The 24696-nt window shown below is 46.6% G+C and overlaps 1 protein-coding gene across 2 annotated transcripts in view; it reads left to right on the forward strand.

The window, feature by feature from the left end:
• LOC135915745 (zinc finger MYND domain-containing protein 19-like) overlaps positions 1-24696 on the forward strand; it is an 89367-nt gene that overhangs the window by 28213 nt on the left and 36458 nt on the right. For both annotated transcript variants that reach the window (XM_065448865.2, XM_065448866.2), the window contains exons 3-4: positions 4697-4803; positions 9939-10188. In XM_065448865.2, the coding sequence (XP_065304937.1) occupies positions 4697-4803; positions 9939-10188 (357 nt within the window). The remainder of the gene's footprint in view (positions 1-4696; positions 4804-9938; positions 10189-24696) is intronic.

Here is a 24696-nt window from a genome sequence, read left to right on the forward strand (position 1 = left end):
CAGACATCGAAGTCATGCAAGCGCCGTTCACAATGGTGGAACTCCAGGCAGCCATTGACCAGGCAAAAGTATGCAAGGCACCAGGCCCAGATGGGATCTCTTATGAAGTGTCCAAGAACATTGATGACCCTAAGCTGCAGTGGCTGCTTGACTTGCTTAAGGTAATTTGGATGACCGTAGTGCTGCCTGAATCATGGAAGCCTGCCAAAGTTGTGCCGATACCGAAGCCACGAAAGTCGCCAGACAAGCTGCCTAATGTTCGGACTATCACTCTAACTTGTACATTGTGCAAGCTTCTTGATTGCATATTGGTATCTCGCATCTCCTGGTGGTTGGAAAAGCATGTCTGGTACCATCCGGCCCAGATTGGCTTTCGACTGCACTTGGGCACGGAAGATGGCCTAGACCATTTGAAGTCCATGATGCTTCTAGGAGGAAGAACAAGCAGCATGCAAACCCTCCTCACCATGGATGTTCATAGAGCCTACGACAACGTTAATCACTCAGTGATCATTCGCAAAATGCAATGGCTCCAGCTTCTGCCACATGTTTGCGACTTTGTGATGCCCTTTTTGTTACAGCGCACCTTCTGTGTCCGAGTTGGCAAGGAAAGAACCGGACATTACGTTTGGAAGCGGGGCGTACCACAGGGCTCAGTGCAGGCTTCGATACTGTTTAACATTGCCCTATTGCCCCTCATGTGGCAACTTGCCAGTATTCCAGATACCTTCTGTACGCGGACGACGTGACCGTGTGGACACTAGATACAGACCTGCAATGCCAGCAGGATGGTTTCCAGACTGCCCTCAACAAGACCTCAGACAGGTGTGCCGGCATAGGACTGACATTTTCTGCTACAAAGACTGCATTCATGTCCATCCTCAACAGACGAGGTCGCCGTTTCCTCCAGCAGCCTAAACGGTCAAGCACTCGCCACTGTGTCGACGAATCACTAAACTCGTCTGTCTCTGCGACTGCATGGGTTCGCTGCGCACGTCAGAAGAGTGCTAATACCCTGCATCGTATCCACCGCATTTCTTGTAAGACCGAGGGTGCTTGCTCCAGAATGGCCAACGTATTGGTGCAGTCGATCCGTCAACCTCGTCTTGTCTATCAAGCTCAGTTTCAACGCCTCACATTGAGAGATTGGGACCTGCTTAAAATCGCGAACCAAGACGCCATGCGGATGATCACGTGCCTTCCTCGCCTCACTCCTGTCCCGACCTTCCAGGTGGAAGCGCAGCTAAACATGATCGATGAAATCGTGCACCAGCGTCGTATGGCTTTCCGCTTAGTCAAGCTCCACCTGCTGCGGCACCTTCAGCCCACTACTACAATCCAACACTGCCACAGCCTGTCGCACCCTTGCCAGAAATTCTGCCTTGGCTTAAAGTACAGGCCAGGAACAACCGACCACTGACTCTCCTTCGACAGTCCGTCAGGTATCACAGGAGCCCGCCCTCATAGCCACCGGCGACTCACTAGAGATACACGTAGATGCAGCTATCAATCAATGGCTGTGTTTTGCACACCAGCCTCGTATGCCCCATGCTACCCAATGAGCAACAAGTATGCTCCTATATTGGCGGAGCCCGCAGCTTCGCAGGACGTTTTAGCAGCCATGATACCTAAGCTACATTACTTGTTGCCAAGTAGACTGCTTATATACACAGACTCCACTCGGGCTGTTCGAAAGCTACAAAAAGTGACCGGCTCCCTTGATATAGCTTCCGACATACACCACCTGATCGACTTGTGCACCTGTCCTGTCCGGGTAGTGTGGACCGTCGGTTTCACCTGCCCAACTGAACGCAAATGCCGCCTGCGATCCAGTGGAAGTCCAAAACCCACTGCCTCTACTTCATCTTTCCTCAAAGGAAAACTTGCTCCTGCACAAAGAATCACTCTGGTGCTCCACACGTGCACTCATCCCTGCACGTGAATCGGACCTTCCCGGCAGCTTAACTCGCCAAGAGGAGGTTGTGCCCAGGAGGATCTGCGTGGGCGCTGCCTTGACTCCTGCCATCTGGGCCACTTGGACGTCCGGTGCACAGCCTCCCCCACTGGTTTGCCCCCTTCTGCATTGCTCCAGCCACTGAGGCAATGCTGGATCACCTCCTGTTGACCTGTTCGGATATTTGCGAGGCCCGCACCCGCCACCTTCACGGCCTTGGCTATCACTCGGGTTGACCACCTGACTTAACACGCTAGATGCACGAACCCCTGCACTGGCTGCTCCTGGACTTCATCCAGGCAATAGAGTTGTATCTATCTCTAAGCAGCGCCATCTTGCCACGATTCGCCTTCCAAACCATTACAAGACTGCATCCCTGCTTTGCACGTATGTAATATACATGACTTGCTTGATGCCGTTTGTGTTTGAGACTGCTGATATATCATTGGCGTGGTGACGCATTGTCACATTAGGTTTTCATTTTTCTTTAATGTGAAAGCATCAAATAGGCCATTGAGCAAGAAAGGTGGTGGCATCTGTGGCAGTGAAACGGCGCCTAACTTCACATTGGCTGCGACACCGCATCAGGGTGCGCCTCGCAGGCTTGGGACGCTGGCTCAGGCCTCCTCGACGGAGCAAAGCTGGTGAAAGGGAGCACCTGTGGTATTGCACGAGGAGAGAGGGCATCACCGCGATGCCATGTCACCCTCGCTCTCGGAAGCCTGTGTTATCCGTGCATTCTTTGTCCACACAAGCTCTTGCTTGCATTCTAACTGTGCCTCGGTAAGGTCAAATCGGAACATGCCAAGCATCTCACTGTGCTCGTTTGCCCATTAAGAGTGCATAACTCAAAGGACCACTCAGTGGTATTTAATTGGGCATTAATGCTTTTGCATTCCCAAGTGCTTAAGCATCCTCAGATTTTTAAAAATTTTGGGTTTATTGTGTCTCTCGTAAAAAAAAGACCACACAAAAATATGTGGGTTGCTTTAAACAGTGTTATTGGTTACTTCTCAATGTCCTTCCCACCCTTTTCATCGATACCTTATCCAATAAGCGAGTTCAATGACGTTACCTAATTAAACTTAAATATTAGCTGCTTTTGATCAGCAAAACAAAAAGCTCTTTAGTAGCAGTAGCTTCAAAGCCTGTCAGCATACAATGGGTCAGTTATCTCTCCAAGGTGCTAAATTGTTTGCTCCCAGAGCTGCTTCAAAACTCACTTTGCCACTTCTATCCCGGCGTGGGCAATCTGTGAAATTACTGGGAACATGAGTCTTTCGAAGGTATTACCCTTTTATTTCTGCCGAATTACCAGTGAGAGAGTGTGTTGCCAAATGGCCTTTTTGCTGTGCGAAATTTCAAATGGGCACAGTGGCCTAGGATGCCCTACAACCAAACACGGCAGATTGTGAAGCTTTGACTGCAAGGGTACCATTGTGCCATTTCAGCATTGGTGAATCGACTGCTCCATGCAGTCAGTAGGATGGAGCAGGCCTACAGAGGCAAGCAAAGGAGCTCCTCACAAGCCTAGGTCTTAAGTGACAACATAGCAGCAAGACTGCAAAATGGTTGTACTTACTGCCAATAAGCCCATCACTTCTGTCCAAGATAATCGGGGCATCCCTGAAGCTTGAAGTGTTGAAAAAAAAGTGAAGCAGCGGCTTGCTGGAGCAGGCCTGAAATGCCATACCAGCTCCAAAAAGTAACTTTTAAGAAAGCACAATCAAACTGTTCCTTTTCCTACCATAGGAGAACTGAGTGTACCTATGTTCTTTCTGTCTTGCGGATGGCCGTGAACAAAATTTGTTTTCCATGCACCTGGTGTGAAGTGAAGTGGTGGTACAGTAGACACGGCAAGTGCAGCCTTTGCAGCATTTTATATGTGCGCTTTTTTACTGCTTTCTTCGCCTAGCGCTACATTGAGCGTTATCCACGCACTCGCTTGTTCACACAAACAGTGGGCTTACCTGTACAGCACAGTAGGATGAGACTTAAAGGAGCAGACACACACAGCATTGACATAAAACACACATTGTATTGGAAAAGGGGTACAGCATATGGATTCATAATTACTCCCATGTCACAATCGTGGTGCACTACACCACGAAGAGTTCCAGTAGACAGTGCATGTGCTAGACGCATGCATGTCTGCAAAACATTTTAGAAGAGCAAAACTTCTACAGCTTGGCATGCCTTGTTTGTGTGTGCACTGTTGTTTTGGCATGGCAGTGATGATGCATGTATACATGCTGCTTGCCTTTTCCAATAAGATTTGTAAGTCAGGGCTATGTGTCTGCTCCTATCTCCTGCTCCTGCACTGTATGTCTAATTATGAATTGCCCATAAGCCCAACTTTCCACTCTTGCACTGACCTCGTATCTAAGGCTAAAAGGAATTCGTAAGCAGCCGCATAGATTGCAGTGACCACTGCAGACATTCATTGCTAGCACACCTGCATCAGCCATGCTGTCTGGTAGAGAAATGTCATGGCTTATGCATTTGATGTCGATCTGTGGCTGGAGGTCTGCCATTTATGCATCATTCATGTTTGCATTCCTGCAAGGGCGATGTCCCAGTGCACTTAGTCTATACTATAGCAGTTTTTGAGGACTTGAGCACGTGTTGTCTGCGTGGCAACTGGTCAATGTCCTGGAAACTTTTGGATGCAAAGCTCAGTATTACTGTGTGTTGGCAAGCTGCTCAGCTTTTTGTGCCATTTCTTTTCTTTCTTTTTTCTAGGCTCGTGTGGAAGTGGACAAGGACGGCAATGGGGCCCAGATATTTGCCTACGCTTACGAGATGAACCAGGGAAAGAGCACTGGGCAGTACCTGCACCAACTGCTTTGGTGAAAACTTTTTTCCTCTGTCCTTTCCTTTGCCGTTTCTCTTTTGCAAGCCACATGCATTTGCTGGCACTTGTGCAAATTCCTCAGTTGTGTGCTGCTAAGCTTGTAGTGCCTGGTTTGGAATTTGAGGGATACTCATAGACCTGCTGAATGCAATGAAAATAAGGATGATGGTATGTGATTGTGAGCACAGGCACTATGCCACTTGTAGAATCAACCCAAGACTTCTGACTTGTGGATTGCCTGAAATTGTGAATTCCTGGCGCACACATTGTGAACCATCAGCTTTATTTTCACTTAATTTCTACTTTATTTACTCGTGTAAGGCCCACACTTCTTTTTTTTTTTGCTGGTTGCAGGCTTTACATGAGGTAAGCTTATTGCATCTCGCCAAAGGCTCAAACGCACTGTCATACAAGTCTAGAGTAGTGATAGCATGTATATAAAAAGGCAGTCACTGACATTAGTGCTGGTGGCACCATCATCTGATGCCATAGTCAACCAAAGTATACAGCACTCTCATTGCCATAGTGAGCTTCTTTCCACTGATAGGAACACTGCATAGGCGATTCAGTAGCTGCATAGTTATTGCAAAGGTATTCTTGCATGTTCTTGGGGAATCTGTGTTGTGCTATAGAGCTATGCCTAAAAGCTATATTTGCTAGACTAGTTATTGCATGATTTATGAGGAAAGTGGTACAAGCAAAGGATGACAGTGGACAAAGTCAAGGGACCAAGACAACACTTTTTCTGCCTTGGTCTCTACTTTGCTGCCTTGCTTTGGCTGTGCCAGTTTTCTCATTGTAAAAAACTGACAATTCTAATGCATTATATAGTTAATCATTGCATCGTATGATGAGGTTGAAGCTTCGATCCCGGAAGCAGCGGCCGCATCACAATAAGGGCAGAAAGCAAGAATGCTCGTGTACTGTGCATTGGATGCATCTTAACTCTTCCATTACCGCAAGAAAATGGTCATTTTTTATAGGTCTCAGAAAAAAAAATTATTTACCACTACAAATAACATTCCAGCATACATTGCAGCCTAGCATATTGTGCATAATCAAATGCTCTTACCAAAAACATGTTGCCAAACAAAAAAAAATTATTAGGTAAAACACAAAAATTCTAGAAAATGCCATTTTTGCTGCTAGTTGATGAAAACAATAAAAACATTTGCGAAAACATAAAAAAAATTCAGATTGTACATTTCAAAGGTAAATAACCCAGGAATAGCGTCTGAAAAAGAAAATGCTCAGTACTCCGCCATTCTTCGGATACAAAAAAAAGAAACGAAGACCAGTTCAACGCTCTTGCCATGCGGTGAAGCAGTTGCTAGATCTTGTGCGGAGTGCACCTATGCTTCACATTTCCCATAAAACGTCTAGTTTTTTGTCCAACTTTGCTGTCGTCATAACACATTTTATAGTTCTGCCTTTTTGGCATCTTTTGAGGATGGTTTGATGACAAGTCCAAGGAACGTACTTACCAGTTCGTGTAGAGTCGTGCACCTCTTCCAGGACCGATCGCTCTCAGCGTAGCTGTGCAACTGCAAGATTATGCATCAAAGCATATCTGTTTGCATTTTTGCAGATTGCCTTTATCACCTCTGCAGAGAAGAGTAGAAAGAAATCCCATGTCGTTGTAAACTGTCTTCCGCTGATCCGTAGTGCCGGGCTGAGATGGGCTATGGGCGGCCTTCTTGGCGTGAACGGAAGTTTCTTTGCTGCCAATGACAGCACATCGTAAACAAGCAAAGTATGCACCCTGAAGATAATCAGTAGAGCTCTCAGGTCGTGCAAAAGGATTGCCAGGTAAGCAAGCACAAGAAAGGAGACCGCTCAAGGCCATAAAGAAAACTCTCCATTGAAGAGCTGCAGATGTCCCATGCCGACTGAAAACATTGTCACCGTGAGAGCTTGAATCTACTTTGCTGTCATCTTTGGAATCAAAGCTCGAGTCCTTATCAAATTGAAGTGCAGGTGCAGCATGTTTCAAGTACAACAGTTTTATCGCGATGCAGCCGCACGGGACAATGCCATGGGAGCAACTTATAACTGCACAGCGACACCAGCAGTGCCCCTTGCCTGGATTTTACAAGAGAAGCGAAACCAAAACTCTTGAGACTGGTTGAAAATGCCAGGTCCACTTGTTGAACATGCGGTAGACCTCCAGAAATACTTTCGCGAAATGAAACGACTCGGACTCCAAACCAAAGCTCGCTGGTAATAATCATTTTCGATTACCACTCGGCACTGTCGGACGGCAAAGCCAGCGATATAATTGAATTCTTGACTTGCTAGGAGTAATTTTATTACAAAATTTTGATGCTAGTGCAGCATAACCGTGAGCGGCATGCTTTTTTCTCAAGCGCGGCAGAAGGTGGAAGTCGCGCCTTTTTTTGGTACAATATAGGCACATTAGTTCTCGAAAAGGTCTGTCAAAAATATCGTCGCCGGAGCGTAAAAATTTAAACTGATTTTAAAAGTTCAGTGCCTGTACTAACTACTGGATGGCCTTAAGTAATAAGAAACGGCTTCAACACTTCGAAATCGGTGATCTAAGCATCGATCACCGGTGATTGACTTCAGTAGGCGTGGTAACAAGAGTTGAAAGAACCCCAGGTGGGCAAAATTAATCCGGAGTCCTCCATTACAGCATGCCTCGTAATCGGATCGTGGTTTTGGCATATAAAACCTCACTTCATTAAATTTTAATTTTGGGATGTCATTGCTAGTGCTGCTGTTCAAATATACCTTCCAATATTATCTTTTGCCTGACACATTCAGTGGCTGCAGATAGGAAAACACAGTTAAGGAAGTTGAGGGTGGAACAGGGTTAGTTGGCGTAATGAGGTTGGGAAACTTGCACCTCGCGTGGTGTTCATTCCGCTAGACTAAGATCTCCGGGAGAAACCTTTGTCCCGCAATGTGTACATAAAATAGGCTGCTCATGTTGGTCACTGTGTATTCAAGGTGTTCTATGCCCTGCTCACTTCCTCAGCCTCATGGATAGTGCTTTCTCTTGATATGAGCTGATAGGTCACATAGAAAACGGCAGCACTAAACACTTCCATAAAATAGTCCATATAAGCTATAAAATGTATAACATAAGCCATTACAAAAGTTAGGCAGGACTTGATAATTCCCGATTTTCGCACCCTGAAGCTTTATGAAAATGGGGTTAAACCTGATTTCTCCCCAAAGTTGTACCCTTTCATCAACCAGTGCAATAGGAAATGCAGGTGTTAAAAACCACTGAATGCTGCCCGACTTGTGTGTGCAAGTGGACAAGGTACAGTATATTATTATTAGAGTATGAATATATGTTGTTCCTCTTTATCTCAGAGCTCGTGCAAAAAACTTGCATTTATAATACACTCGGTGCCTGCTGGCCTGAAGTGAGTGAAAGCTTGTTGCCCTTTTAGCAGCTGTGTTTAGTACATGAATACGACAATCGCATACCACAGTTCCCGCACGTTGTGCACATATAAATGGCCATGATGCGCTAGGAAGCAAATGCAATGCTCATGTTCGTCTTCATTGCATACGGCAGCTGTGACATTGAGAGGACATGTTCCCCATTAAAGTATGTGAAAAGAATGGTGACAGATTACGCTAGTTACTTATTCAATTTTCTTGCAATGGTAAATAGAGCATCTCAGTAAGAACATGACTGCAAGGACAAGAGGCCTGTCTGTCATGGATGGACAGAAATTCTCAAAATGTGCATGACAATGTACATCAACCAAGGGTTTGCGAGACAAGGAAAAAAGCATCTCTCCTTTTTGCGAAGCATACCCATATACACTACCATACAGTTGGCAACAGATTTTCTGAGCTCCCAATAATTCAATGCCTTTGCGACATCGCCATGGTACCTCGCAGAGTGAATGTGCAAGAACATCTGAAATTTCGGACCCAAATACTCTTCACCATCCGATTTTCCGAACCTTTCGCCATCACCGCAGGTCCGAAACTGCATTGATTAAAGCCACCATTAGTGCCTTTTTATTATTTTGGCACCTCGAACAGGCGCTCTTGCACGCAGATCCACTGGCAGCCATAGCCACCGCCGCAGCAATGCCAGGCCTAGCTACTTAAACGTTCGCTCCCAAGATTCTTGCTGTTTGGTGCCATGTTTTTCAACAATTTGCCGCTGTTAGCAATGGCATTGACTCCGCCTATGCAATCCCTGCCGATGGCTTCGAAGCTTGGAAAGCACGCCACATTGTATGTCGGTTCACGAAAGTCGGCTTTGCCTCAATACGGCAAATTTATGTGGTGAAGCATATGCCAAGTATTGCAGTTAAGCACAACAAGAGGGGAAGGAGCAATTGTCACCAGACACAGTATGTATTCTTTAATTATGCACGTGTGCACCTGCTCTCTCCTGTCACAGTGAAAGCACCAATACGCCTAATAAGTGTACTGGCACGCCTTCACAGCTATTTCGGACGTGCCTGTGGCGATTTGAACCCTGGGGGGCAGTAAAAGGCATGTATTTGTTTTTTCGGACGTTTTCGGGGCCCCGAGGGAGTCCGAAAAATTGGACATTGACTGTGTTCATTTTTTCTTTGTTAAAGCGCACAGATCGAAGTAAAAAAAAAGGGATCGCCAAGCATGTCTCTATTTGTTGTTTTTAATTGTGTGGTTTCTTTTAAATGTATAAATGCCTGCCAACAAGAATGTTTATAAATGAGTTCATCACATTACTTGCGAGCTGCTCTCTGTCATTGCATGTTCCCATAAGTGATTCTGCTTGTTTAAATGTCTCCAAAAAGAGGCCATCGTTTGTCAGCTACCAGAAAAATCCCAAGCTTTGGTCTGCCAGATAACAAAAACCCGAGTTTGCTCCAGTATTCCTCTGAAATATAACACCAGATTTTTAACCCCCGAATTAAAAAACGCACACAGCCTGAAAATGATATTAGTCATGGTTCTACTTTATGCCCCATATATTAGCTGATGTGAAGCAATGTGCATTATCTATTGTGTGCATATTCGTCCTCAAATTCCTTCATGGTGGGTCAATGCTGCCGTCTGCTTTTTGTGCATCTTTCACACTGCATAAGTGTGGCATTGTATGGCATGACTTCAACGAGGCAGGAGACAACTTTCTGGTGGTGTGTGCAGGGAACGGCACTTTGGCGGAGTGGCTCCTGGGTTCCGGGTGGCGCACCTGAATGGGGTCACCATGGACAACCGGCTGGAAAACTTGGCACTGGAGCGGATATGCCTACCCTTGGCACCCCATGTGGCTGATGTGCACATGCCAGCTGTCCCCACCTCGTCACTGGCAGAGTCCCAGCCCAACAAGCAGCGCGAGCAGTCGCTCTACTGGGCTGCCATCCAGCAATTACCACCGGAGCACCTGGTTGAAGAGGTGCGTCTCCTCCCTGTGGCTTGGTTGCACTAGTAGGCTCGTTTCACGAATTAGAAGGTAGTTCTCATGCAACACTTATACGTGAAACATGGTCGTTATCTTGGCAGATACTGAAGATCTTGTGCGCTGCAGTGCGCATCACAGTCGAAAACTAAAAAACATGGCTGAGGGCGCTATAACGTAAAACTAATCCTAACTGTTCCTATTCCATTTCTGCCATTAGCCCTCCACGATTGGTCAAAAATTTCGAGGCCGCACCCACTTTGCCTGTCTGTCATGCAACATTGTGAAAACTGCGAAAACTCCCCGTCTGATATGACTTGTATACACTGATTATGCATCATTAGGCCAAACAAAAAGAAAGTACAGTAATACCTCATTACAACAGACCTTGAAAGTGAAGATGATTTTAATCTGTTGTAAGAGAAGTATGTTGTAAGAGTAATATTGTTACAACATACTTTTATGTAAGCACTAAATGGGTTTGTTATAGCCATAGTGAATTACAAGTCACAAACGTTGTCAAAGAAGGAATTTATTCCTCTCTAAGTCTCCTGAATGAAGCTTGTCAGCTTTGACTGCATTGAACGGTGAACAGCTTTGGACACTATGCGTCTCTCCATTATTACAAGACTGTTCACTTCATCTGCTGCCATAGTATCGTGCTCAAAATAGTTCTTTAGGCCTTGGATGTATTCCAAGGCTTGAGAAGTTATTCTCAGCTACGACCCCTCTGCTACCTTCCTCCTCTTCCTCTTCGTTGTCTTGACCTGCAGTAGGCACTCTGCGGACTTGAGCTATAATTTCTTCATCTTTCAACTGTTCTGTGTTGACCAGGTCATCATCCGCAATCACATACTGAGAATTCCTGGCTCCCGAAGGCCTCTTCGACAGCTGCCCGGAGACCTGGATCTGGTTGGTCTTCCAGTGGCAACATGGGGTCTGAGCAGTCACTGTCACCAAATGAAAAACCAGCTTTCCTAAAGCAATATTTTGTTGAATCTGTGCACACAGAAGAAAGAACCTCCACTGCAAATCTCGGGTCAGTTAGAGTCTCGCTTCGCTTGCATGTCAAAAAGCAAAAGCTTGGCAAGGAGTGCGTGGTACCTGGACTTCACTGAGTGCACGATGCTCTGGCGTGCGCTTTTAACATTGTGCATGGTGGAAAATATGCCACTTTTCTGACCTGAAGTTGTGGAAGCTGCCACCTTGGCTTTCCAGTCGGCCACAACAATGTCATCAACGCTGGCCGACTCACCAGAAAGGCACTTGAAGGCGATTCTGTGTCTTAATTTAAATCTGTTGAGCCAACCTTCACTTCACTTGAACTCTTCTTGATTTAGAACAACGGCAAGTTGCTCCGCACATTTCCTTAGAAGCAGACCATTCACAGGGATGTACAGTCGCCGACCGATTTTCCGTACTCCAAAAATTCAGACATGCCCGATTATTCGGTCAGCTTCGCGGCACCGCCATTCTCCCCATAGACCATAATGTATAACTGCTGAAAGTTCGGACACCTCGCAACCTCTCGTCTGATTTTTCGGACACTCCTTGAGCCAACTCGATCGAGGGCATCATGCACCGACTCTGACCGGCGCTTAGTTAGACTTGCTGAACGACATTTTTGTTTTGAACGGAGCCTCCTTGCTGCCCCACGAAGTGGCGCTACTGGAAATCCCCGCTCATCATCGTTTCTGCCTGGTTCGATAGAGTGGCCATACAGCAGTTCCGGTTTCAGCTTAGTAAGCCATGTCAAGACAATCCAGCAGCTGATTTGTTTCTTTCGCGCATGACGCTGCGAAGCAGGCCACGTTCCTCGTTTGTGCGTCTGGTGTCGGCACGGTGGTGTTTGTGTGCTGTGTCGAGGTTTCGGTGATCCAACGCGGCGTACGGAAACATCGCGTCAAGTCTCTAATGGCGCCGACTGCCTGCGCAGACTGCGCTGGGGAATGCCGGCAAGAGGGTGCCGGGAGGCGTAAGATTTGTCGCCTTCCAATGTGCTCCCTACTGACACGGAAAATGTTCTGCCGAGACCTGCGCAGTGGTTGCATTGCGATTCCGGACACCGTCTCATTTGACAGTTTCACAGGTGCTGACACTGCTGTACTGACATGCGCAGAACTCGACGACGGCGAGATCACTCGTCAGGTTTCTGCTGCGAGTCGGAAGATGACGCACCATGTGCTACGCTGCCGTCGCATGCGGAGCGTGCACAAGCACCGCCTATAGTGACCCTACGACCCTCTCTGAAATTCAGGCTTATCTGATTGCGTGCAACGGCGCACTCACGATTTCTTCAAGCCTACTGCCGAGCCCGAATAAGTGCGTGGAAATGAAGGATTTCATTGTTTTTTTTCTTAATCTGCTTTTTCGGACATCTGTTTATTTGGACATTTCCGCAGTCCCCATGAGGTCCGAATAAACGGTCGGCGACTGTATTGCGAACGGCCGTCACGAAGCCACACCAGTAGGGCCTCCTTAACGTCGGGGAATAAAGCCTCGCAGAATCGAAACCTCTTGGGTTGCAAGTTGCCCGAGACTTTCTTTGCCTCCTTGATGCTGATGATAGTGTTCATGGTTTGCTTTGATAAGCCGAAGACCATGGCAACGTCCACTTGCTTCTTGCCCTTAATTGCTTGATGATGTCAAGCTTGCCCTTCAGAGTAATCTGTTTATGCTTCGTCACTTCTGGTGCTTTGCGATGCATGGCGTTGGCCAATCCATTCGGCTCCATTACACCACTGAAGTCCCGACAGTACGTCTGCATGCGCAGGCTGACAGGATAAATGGTATAAACAGCACACGTTGTGCTGAACGTTAACACCATGAAACATTGTATTCCAAAAGAAGTCGCTGAGCGATCACTTTTTTTTTTTCGGCAAAAGTATTATGCAAGTATAAGTGGTAAGTACCGTATTTACTCGCATAATGATCGCACTTTTTTGTCAGAAAAAATTGACGCAAATTCAGGGGTGCGATCATTACGCGGGTTAAATTTCCCGCGAAAAAAAAAATTTTTTTTTCATCCCGCATTTGGTGCGGGATGCGGGTGCGGGACACCAAAACAAAAATGGCGGCCGGCGGAGCAAGCCGAACGCGCCGAATGCGATCTTTTTTCTGCTCGTGAGTACAATACGTGCATTGAAACAGTTTCTTCCGTGTCAGTGATGAATACTATCGTTAATATCGGCAGGTTTGCGGCAATAACATAGCCATGTCCACTTTGAGGGGACAGAACCAGATGGGCGCGCTTAGGTGCCAGTGACAGAAACCCATGGCCGGCGTGCTGCGGAAACTGCGGCACCCGTTTTCACTACTATCCTAACACGGCACGTTTCCGCTAAGGGTGGGCGAATATCTTAGCTGTGTTGCAAGCGTTGGCGTATGAACAGGGTACACTTTTAACGTATCAGTGTAAACGTGGCTACTATCATTGCTGCGCGCGATTTGTTGCGTGCTCACGAGTGCAGATGAAAAGAATCGAAAGGCGCTTTTTTTGTTTTTGTTAACTACAACCATTGTAAAGCCTACCCATAATAAAGGCAAGTTTGGTTGTGCGGAAAGTGATGAAAGTAATGAAATGAGGCATCTACTTAAGCATGTTCGGTGCGTGCAGACGAGTCATTCGCGTAGCATTCGACAGATGGTAAGCGCGATCATTATTAGCTAGACTTGGCACACGACATATCGCTGCGGCAAGTTCGGGGTGCGATCATTACACGGGAAATAAAAAAAATCGAATTTTGACGACAAAATTCAGGGGTGCGATCATTACGCGAGTGCGATCATTATGCGAGTAAATACGGTAAATACTGATTTTATACTGCTTTTTGTTGCGATTTGAGTCAATGGCCAACTGTTTGAAAATGTTCTGTCCGACAACAAGCTGATCATTAGTGGAACGGAGATCGGTGGCCTCCGTTTTTAACATAGTTTCTCACTACGACACCTAGAGGGAAATCTGGCTCCACCGTCTATGGGAGTTTTCTAAGGGGCACTGTGCCGTCATAGGAATGACGGTATCTGTGTCTGCAAGGCTTGTTGGCTGGTGTTGTAAGAGGCTTCGTCGAAAATGTGGATATGGCTACACAAATAACGCGTTCTTAAAGTAATATCTTCCTAAGAGGTGTTCATTCATGCATATTACATCTTCCGGTGAAGTTTACTCACCTACAATACATAACCAAGCGAAGTAAAGCTGAACAGACGACAAACTGTTCCAAAGCAAGCAGGAATCTTGTCGTCTGTCCTCCAACTTTAGCAGCCCGCTGATACTTTTTACATTTCGTGTAATTGTACATGCAATAGCAAGTTCTCATAGTTGCACAAAACATGTTTTTGTGTAGTAATAAAGCTTTTACATGCTGTTTTAGTAGAGAATGAATCGCTGTGACAGACTGAACAGTGCTTCCCGGGCAGGTGTCCTGCTCTTCGAGAACAATGCCGATTTGAAGTGGCAATGTACTGGCATTCCCATGCATACCACAGCGCAGCAGCGCCAGATTTCCTTCTAGGTAATATAGCAAGAAGCTATATGGTTCTTAAGTATTAAATACATCCACTATTAACAAATGACTGCTTGTATGCAGTTGTGCGCTACAAATTTTTAATGTCTCTTTTTTTTTTTCTGATCACACTGCAATCATAGCAAATCGTATGTCATTATATCAAAAATAGTCAAAGCCAGTCTGATTTCAAGCCAGTTGAATCCAAGCCAAATAAGGCCACCTAAGAATGGCCGCTGCCTGTGTTGATCCCGCTGGTGCCGTTCCCGCCCCGAAAGGATGCCAAGCGATGTTTGAAGTAGCAAGCTATTGAATTTGGAAAGTCCATGGCACAGAAGTCTGCTGTGAAGAAGTGTTGTTCAGCTTGCTGGCCTTATAATTTAGTCAACTATATCCGAATGTATGTTATACCAGAATCCATTGTATACTAGGCTCGATCAGTGGAAGAGATAGGAAGATCAGCCTGTTGTAAGCAGATCCGTTCTAACAAGATTATACCGTATTCTCAATTCTACGCCTTCTTCAACATTAGCCCCTGCTATTGATTTTTAAAAATTTTTTGGGCTGTACCCTCTTCACCTGTCTGTCACGTGATGTCGCAAGACTGCTAAAATTCTCCACATCAAAGTAATGTGTACACACTAAAGATTCATTACTATGCCAAACAAAGCTGACTTTATTATATATTTTTTTTTTCGGAAACTGGAGAATGCCCTGTTTCGAAAGGAATAGAAGGTGGTTGCCCGCCAATTGCTCTGGTGCTGACTGCTCAGAGCTGTTGGGAAGAATTTCTTCGCACATAAACTTCTTTATGTGGCAGTACAGTCGCCGACCGATTTTCCGGACTCTGAAAATTCGGACATGCCAGATTATTCGGTCAGCTTCGCGGCACCGCCATTCTCCCCATAGACCATAATGTATAACAACTGCCGAAAGTTCGGACACCTTGCAACCTCTCGTCTGATTTTTCGGACACTCCTTGAGCCAACTCGGTTGAGAGCACCATGCACCGACTCTGACCGGTGCATGGTTCGACTTGCTGAACGCCATTCTTATTTTGAACGGAGCTTCCTTGCTGCCCCACGAAGTGGCGCTAGTGGAAATCCCCGCTCATCATCGTTTCTGCCTGGTTAGATAGAGTGGCTCTCCAGCAGTTCCGGTTTCAGCTTAGTAAGCCATGTCAAGACAATCCAGCAGCGGATTTGTTTCTTCGTGCAAGACGCTGCGAGCAGGCCGCGTTTTTCGTTTGTGTGACTGGTGTCGGCACGGTGGTGTTTGCTTTGTGTGCTGTGTCGAGGTTTCGGTGATCCAATGCGGCATACGTAAACATTGCGTCAAGGGTCTAATGGCGTCGACAGGGCCGGCGCAGACTGCGCTGGGGAATGCCGGCAAGCGGGTGCCGGTAGGCCTAAGACTTGTCGCCTTCCGATGTGCTCCCTACTGACGCGGGAAATGTTCTGCCAAGGCCTGCGCAGTGGCTGCAATGCTATTCCGGACACCGTCTCATTTGACGGTTTCATAGGTGCTGACACTGCTGTATTGACATGCGCAGAACTTGACGACGGCAAGATCATTCGTCAGGTTTCTGCTGCACCGCCGGACGATGACGAGTCGTAAGATGATGCACCATGTGCTGCGCTGCCGTGGCATGCGGAGCGTGTACAAACAGTGACTGTACTTTCAGCCGCTAATACAGTAAAAGCTCGTTAATTCGAACCGTAAGGGGAAGCCGCTTCAGTTCGAATTAACGAAAGTTCGAACTAACGAAAGTGAAGGAGGTTAACAGTACACTGCGATTTGGAAGCAGTAGGGCATGTCAGAAATTTGGCGTGTCAGAGTGATGGCGTGTGCCGCGGGCACACGCCATCTTCAAGTCGAAGCTCTGGGTCCGACTGTGCCACACCACCGATGTCCACCGAAACGAACATTAGCCGAGGCTTAACACCATCCCAATGAATCGCGACGGCTGATACCTCCTAAGCTGAAAACAGAGGTGCACAACCAATGAACACTGCTGAGACAAAGACGCTGAACATGTGAAGGTGGCGAAGGCACTGATTCGTTGGTTCTTGATTGCAAGTGCAGCTGCGACGTACTTGATTCGCTGTGTTTTGGAGCTTTCCGTGCCATCTCCGCACAACATTAGCAGCTGTACAAGATTTACAAAGCCTCCGAGATTCGCAACGGGCAAGAAGTCTCCGAGGTTACGTAGAACGGAGAGGCGGCAGCCGCCGCTGCCTTTTGGCTGACCCCGCATCGGTTAGATTTTTGTCCGATTTTGCCTTCTCTCGCCGTTCTCTCCGTTTCGGAGGCAATACAGCCTTGTGTGTAGGCAGTAGGCGCCTTCCTCTGGCCGTGTGCAAGGCGAGCGTAGTTCGAATTATCCGTGAGGGAACCTTCTCGCGTTCGAATTAACGGACTTTTTTTATACATAGACTTCTGTGGAGCTTGGCCGGACCAAATCGTACAGTTCGAATTATCCATAAATTCGAATTATTGAAGTTCGAATTAACGAGCTTTCACTGTAGTGACCGTACGACCCTCTCCGAGATTCGGGCTTATCTGATAGCGCGTAAACGGAACAGCGTGCAATGGCGCATTCACGATTTCTTCCAAGCCTACTGCCGAGCCCGAATAAGTGCGTGGAAATAAAGGATTTCATTTTTTTTTTCTTTATCTGCTTTTTCGGACACTTGTTTATTCGGACATTTTCGCAGTCCCCGTGAGGTCCGAATAAACGGTCAGCGACTATAATGTTGAGCCCTTCCGGCATGTATATGGCATTGCTCCACCAACTTTTATTCGCTGAGGACTCGTTTTAATGGCATTCTTAAAGGGACTCTGAAACACATTTTGACCATAGTAAGAAAACGTTTCTAAAAATCTGTCGCGCAGGTTGCTGGGAACATGTAAGCCAAGTATTACGGCACTGCATGCAGCATAGAATTTACAATCTCCTGTCAAACAGCAAAACATTGTATGCTCTTGCCTCCACAATGTCATCATGCAGCATCATTGAAAGCAGCTGGACCCACCAACGCTATTGGCTCATTTGTTATTGCAAGAGCATTCTCAGTAAAACATAATTGCTAACTCTGGATTAAATGAAAAATGTGTACTGCCAGCGATCTCAAAAAAGGCAGAAAAAAATCATTTCATTTTTGTATTGCGCGTAGCTGGGTCTGCTATGCGTGGCTTCCAAGATGCCATGAGCGATCTGCATAGTGTAGTCATGGCCGCTGGACAAAGAAAAAGAAAAGAAAAAAGGTGCGGCCTGCCACGTCAGGCGGGCTGCAATGAGAGCGAATGTCTCAGCCGTAGTTGCATTCTCGGCCGCTTGGCTGGGCCGAACGGCGCTAGCTCTCGGGGACTGGACACATCGGTTTCCACGGGTGACAGCGTTCGAAGCGCATTCCTTGTGCATTTTCTATGCCAATCCAGGACAAGGCCCCGACTGGTAGCGCCGCGGCGGATGACAGTGTTTTCGATGCACACGGCAGACCGCACCTTTCTTTTTTATCCAGTGGCCGTGGTGTAGTCTACTGTGGCTGCCAAGGGGTGCTGCAACGAACCCTTTCACCACCGTGACACTTTTTAGCTGGGGTTTTGCCCTCTTGGTTTCTCCACTGTGTAGCTTCAAGCATGTTAGCGGAGACGAAAATAGAGGAAACCGGATATCTCTATCATAACTCCGCTTACATAGTCAACGACCGATAATTTTGACTCCACGGGGAACGTAAATTAGTCCGAACTATCGTATGTCTTAAAACTGTGTCCAAAAACGATCACTTTATTTACGTTTTAAAGGGACCCTGAAACGATTTTGGCGAATTTCTACAAACGTACTAAGTCCTTAGAGTAGGTCCTTCTGATCATTAATTGACACATCTAAGTGCTCTGCGTAAAGCGTGTAATTTATTATAAGGTTTTAAAAATGCACATCGCTGTCGATCGCAGCGCACTGCTCGGCGGAATTTTTAGCCGCCCCTACCCATATGATGCAAATAACCCATATGACGTCACATGGGCGAGCTATCTGATTGGCTGACCAGGGTGCGTGGTCGATAATTTTTCCAACTTTATGGTGAACAAATGATGCTCGTAATAGTTGGAATGTTAGTTACTTTGTTTTTGTAAAAAGAAAATAACCAAAAGAGAATACATAATAGTTTTTTAGTACACTTGAGCACTTCCGGCACACAGCAAGTGTCGTCTGCTTGTGTTACAACGTGCGCAGTCTGACGAGAGCTCCGCCGTCAGTGTCGATCAGTCTTTTCGTGAGCACGATGAATCACCCTTGTTGCGTTGTGGGCTGCAGACGTAGCGACTGGAAAGATGTGAAGTTGCGAAATCGTGTCTCTCTGCAAGGCAGCATACGAGCGAACTGGCTGCTGCGCATCGGACTGCGGCTATCCGATAGGCGCCAGGATTTGCGCGTTTGTGGCCGTCACTTTACAGCGGAAGATTACTAATGCAATAGCGTTTCGCAAGTCCGGTATTAGGGCAAACACAAGCGCAAGGGGACAGGGTCTGGCCGCTTGACTGCACCGGGATGAGCCATGAGATGAGCAGAAAGGTAAATGTGAATGGTCTGCACGGTGCAGCCACCTGGTGGCACAGAGCTCAACCATACACAGTAGCAGCAACGAAGTGCATTCTTCTTTGCTGCTGGTGTGTATTTTTCGCAGGAGTGTAATCATCAACACGTTGTTCTTATAAATGTTTAAAATGTTTTACACTTGGTTAGAGCAATATTAGCGCTTCGTTTGACTGGTTAAGCGCTGCGCCAACAAGTGTCAGGACAGTGCAGACCAATCAGGCTGCTCACGTACGTCTACTCTGAAGTTCCTTCATCAGCTTGAGTTTATGCCTCCAGTCATTTGCCGAAATGACCAGCTTGCCTGTGGTTACCGGAATACCGGCCACCTTCGACGCTACGACAGAATGCTCGCAACGCACGCTGCTTCGATGGCTCTCGGTCGACAGCCAAGCGGCCAGCGGAGAGGTCTCGCGCGGGAGGAGGCGTGCTCCAACAACCGGAAGTGGACGATGTGACGTCGCATCGTGACTCAGAACCAGTGAAGGCGGAGCTTAGCGCCGCTCGCTCGGCGAGCGAGTTGAGGAGGAAAGGCATGGCTAGGGAGGAGGGTAACTTCTAATCGCTTGTAACTCCATTAATACTTAACGCTTCACTTAAATTGTGGTGCGAATGTTCTACTTAAGCTGTACCCTATGCGCCTACAAAATTTGTCCGAACCGTTTCAGGGGCCCTTTAAGGCCCCTGTGCAGGGAACAAGCGTTCGATGCGTTGCTGCATGCACTTCCGCTTATGTGTGACCAAGTCGCCCTGTATTTCTGCCAGTTTCGAGTTTTGCTGTACACCGATGCAAGGACTGCAAAGGCTTGAGTCAAATCCACATTAGGAAGGCTCCGGAGCACACAGCACATCATCTTCCGTGTCAAAGTTGCTGTTTGAAGGTGGGAGAACTAGCTCAATTATTTAATCATTCAGTTGGGCACACGACAAAAATATACTGTCAACGTCTGCAAAGTCTTCATATCTAACGGTGGCAGGAATCGGCTCTCCACAGCCTAGCAGGTTGTCAATGATGTCTGCATTTGAGCTCATTGTGGTAGGCGTCGGTTCAGGCTCTCCTGTTGGAGTCGGGCTCATTCGGACTGCAAGGGCACCGTTGGTGCCATTTGACACAGCCTATTTATAACTTCAGGAAAAGACTTCTTGGAGCCAGCAGAGCGCTGTCTGGAATGCAAACTAAACAAGCAAGCACAGCATAGCACGACAACGTTCCGACTGGTGTGGTAGAAGCATGTTTCCAGACTTTGGGTTGAATGTTGCTAGACTGAGTGCCAAATTTGACTGGCAAAAACACTGTCGAATATAGCGAACTCGACTCTGTTTCCGAGGCGCACAGAGTTGCCAGATCGGGAACATAACACATGCGCACTCTGCCAGCTTCCGATAGTATCGTCAGGTTGCTGCATAACCTGCGTGCTGTGGAAAAAAACACTGTCCACAATGCAAACTTGACAAAGAATGATCACAGCAGACCTGCCATGGTTGCTCAGTTGCTATGGTGTTGGGCTGCTGAGCACGAGGTCGTGGGATTGAATCCCGGCCACGGCGGCTGCATTTTGATGGGGGCGAAATGCGAAAACACCAGTGTACTTAGATTTAGGTGCACGTTAAAGAACCCCAGGTGGTCGAAATTTCCGGAGTACTCCACTACTGTGTGTCTCATAATCGGAAAGTGGTTTTGGCACGTAAAACCCCATAATTTAATTAATGATCACAGCGGGCAATGCATGGAGGTTCCGAAAGAGGATGTGGTGATCGCGATGCTGCTGTGACCTCAAAATTCAGACAAAGCCTCCAAGATCAGCATTTGCAGTTAAATCACGGAGGTGTAGAGCAGCGACCAAGGCAAGGCTGCAGAAATTATCGTTTAGCTTGTAATGTCTGAGGCTGTACTTGATGTCTTGTCGAGGTTGCCAAAGAAGATAGTGGCAGCAGAATTAGCATACACTACATCCACAGACGGAGTCCGGATAATCAAATGTAGAGCTGTTCTTGTTCTCCACTCGTCTCTTCTTTCCTGTTTGATACAGAGGTAACCAGTAAATCTCTGGAATTTAGAAGTGTGCCAGCATAACACGTACAGACCCACCTATTTATGTGGCGAATGCGACCGGCAGCCGGGTATGGTGACATACAGATATTGGCACATCGCTGTGTCGCCACTTGCCACTAATTGTGTACACGCCATGCAAAGTGAAGTGTAGTTGATTCCAAATCGCTAAGGACAGAACTGAACTCACAGCAGTTTCCTTTGTCCTAACTGCTTACATTTCCGCTGGTAGCAGCTGCACAATACGATGGCACCAGGCTTAACCTTTGCTGAACAGGATGAACATTGGCTCAAACTTCATGTGCATGGCTTGACAGGGTTGAAGCTTGTGCATTTCAACTTCATAGGCATGTTTTGACTCATTTTGAGAGCATATAATTATATATGGGTCATTCCACGCCAACTGTCCCAACCTTGGCACTCTACAATCAGCGATTCCTGTCAAAAAAATTGACTATTTAAAACAAGAAGCCTTTCTGTAAAATCTTGCGGGAAAAAATTTTTCAGCACCGCTAGGAACAAGTGAGGTTTTTTAGAAAGCTCGAAAGTATGAGTCGTAAAACGCGTTGTCAAAAAATTTTCTCTTAAATTAGGCAAGCACACGATTTTTTCTTGAGAATGAAGATAGGCTTTTCAATTAAAAAGTGTTATCGATCTTTACGTTTCCGTGAGTTTTTTATACGGCACTAAGTATGCAAAATTTAGTACATATTGGGAATTTTTTTTTTGCAGAAAGATGACTTTTACCGAAAAGTTAGATTTCATAGTAACGAATTGCCAGCAAGTTGTACTGGAAGTTAAAAATAATTTGGGACGAATATAACATGAAATGGCCAGTACAGCTGGCGACAAAGTTGCAAAGAAGTTAGTTTTAGCCTATGTTTAGTCGTAAATGTAGCATTGAGGTGGTCAGGGTAAAAATAGTCTAAATGATGTACATTTATTAGAAACATCCATTGTCTACAAAATGAGTAACGTTTATTAAATTACTTTTTGTTTTAAGCAAGAAAAAAAATTTTGAATTTGTGCTTGCATGTGTTTCCCCTTCGTAGGAAAGTGTCCTAGTGGTAAGTAGAACTTGCGCGGACGCAAAATTTGCCGAGTCGATGGAGGAACATCCAGACAAGATAATGAGCTCCTCAAGTGTTTCTTTGAGTGCTTTATTAGAAATTATTAGCCTAGCCACTAAAGAATGCGAGCCCCAATAGAGCGCATTTAACCGGATGTCGCCCTACACAGACAGCCTGCACAGCGTCGTCACGCGGCATCGGAAAGTTAGGCCGGGGAGTACAGAGTGCAGTTATGTACACTAAGATTTAGAAATGGGTGAAAACATTGTGAATAAGAAAAAAATCTGTTGCTTTATTACAGGAAATATGTAGCAAATATCAGCCAACACAATCACGTTTTAGTGACCATGTTTCTTCTGCAAAAAACAAGCACTCTACGATGCCTTAGTAGGCAGACGTCCTAGCAGACGGGCTTGGATCATTCCAAAGCAAGGCTGTGAAATTTTGCAAACAAGTGCTGGATATCCCCTATGTGGCTTGCACATTGAGGAAAGGCGGCTCTTCAGTTGGCAATATGTAGCAGTTGTGCCATTCGAGAAGCTATATTCATGGCATTACCTGTACTTGTCACACTTTTGTGGAGGCCCTTGTATTTTTCATTGAAGCGTCTACTTGTCCTTCAACACCATGCCATGAGGTCGCTAACGAAGGTATGTATTTTCTTTCGGTGAAACCTACACTATTGAGTACATGAATTTATGCTTAATCTCTGGTCTTCAAGTCTTAAGGCATTGCGCTGACTTTTGTTTAATAGCACATAAACAATTGCTTATTGTTTGAAGTGGTCTATGTCGAACGTCGAGGTTTCATTTTTTTTTAGCATTCGCCTATCTATTACTTTGTGAAACCAGCATATAAAATCCAGAATGGCCTAAAGCCCAAAAGAGACTAAGTACCTACTTTAAATTGATTGCTTGTTGTTTTTATGAGTCCACTAATGACATTTTTAATAAATCAAAGCGTCGTGTTAATGGAGTGACATAATATGAAGTCATTAAACAGAAATAAGTAAAGGAGGAGGAGGAGGAACATTTATTAAAAAAAAATAAAGGACAAGCAGGTGTCTTTCTGCTTGTGCGTGCGGCGTCCTTAGTCCAGGGCTCCTGCGGCTCTTGCAGTCTCCCGGGCCCGCCACACCAGTTGCTGCTGGTTACGAGGGTCCGAACTAGTCAGCACAGCCTCCCACTGCTTGGGTGTGGGGGTTGGGTATTTGCGGGGTCGCTTTCACGTTGGGGCACGCCCATGTGGTATGGTATAGGGAGGCGTAATCGTTACAAAGGGAACATTTGTATGAATATAGTGTAGGGTGTATTGCGTGTAGTCTGCTTAAATGGGGGTATGTGTTGTTTCTAGTTGTCGCCATGTTACAGCGTCTTCACGTGAGGTCTTGTGTGGAGGCGGGTATTGTCGTCTGTTCAATCTGTGGTGTTGTAGTATGGCGTTGTATTGTAAAGGTGCAGGCTCCATAGATGCGGCCGTATCCCTCTCTTGTGGCGCCAGGGAGGCATGAGCTCGGGCTACAGCATGCGCACATCGATTTCCACGGAGGGACTTGTGTCCTGGAGCCCACACTATTTCAACGTCCGGGAATAGGGGGGCTTGTTTGAGGAGTCGGTGGGCGATTGAAGATATTCTGCCTCTCGCGTAGCTATGGTAAGCTGCCTGGAAGTCGGAAATAATTGTGACGTACTCGTTGGTCAGACTGGAGGTCATGGCCAAGGCGATGGCCGTCTCCACTACGAGGGCGCTGGCAGTGCGGACCGTCATCGAGACCACCTCTTGTAGGTTATAGTAGACAACGCTGGCCGTCATGGCTGCTTTTTGGGGGCACTGTGCGGCATCTGTGTATAGTGTGGTTGGGAGACTGCCATATTTTGTCTGTAGAGTCTTCGCGTGAGCTTGGTGACGATCGACATGATGTTCCGGGTGCATGCTTCTGGGATAGAGGCTACCTTGATGTGCTCCCGGAAGTTGGGGGCCAGATGGATTGCTTGTTTGTGGCCTTTGCCGTGTGTGGGGGGTATCCTAGGCGCGCTAGGACTGTTCTTCCTGTTGGTGTGAGGGCTAGGCGTTCTCGTTAGCTTGTGAGGTGGGCGTCTATAATTTCTCTTATAGTATTGTGGACTCCTAGGGCTTCAAGCTTGAGTGTCGCTGTTCCCAGTGGTAGGCCGAGTGCTTGCTTGTAGGCTTTCCGGAGAAGTACGTCTAATTGATCTATCTCCTTTTGAGTGAGGGGCAAGTGCAGGGCAGCGTAGGCAATGCGGCTGATTATCAGGGCCTGGA

The sequence above is a fragment of the Dermacentor albipictus genome, unplaced genomic scaffold, assembly GCF_038994185.2.
Source record: "Dermacentor albipictus isolate Rhodes 1998 colony unplaced genomic scaffold, USDA_Dalb.pri_finalv2 scaffold_22, whole genome shotgun sequence".
In the NCBI taxonomy this organism is placed as follows: domain Eukaryota; kingdom Metazoa; phylum Arthropoda; class Arachnida; order Ixodida; family Ixodidae; genus Dermacentor; species Dermacentor albipictus.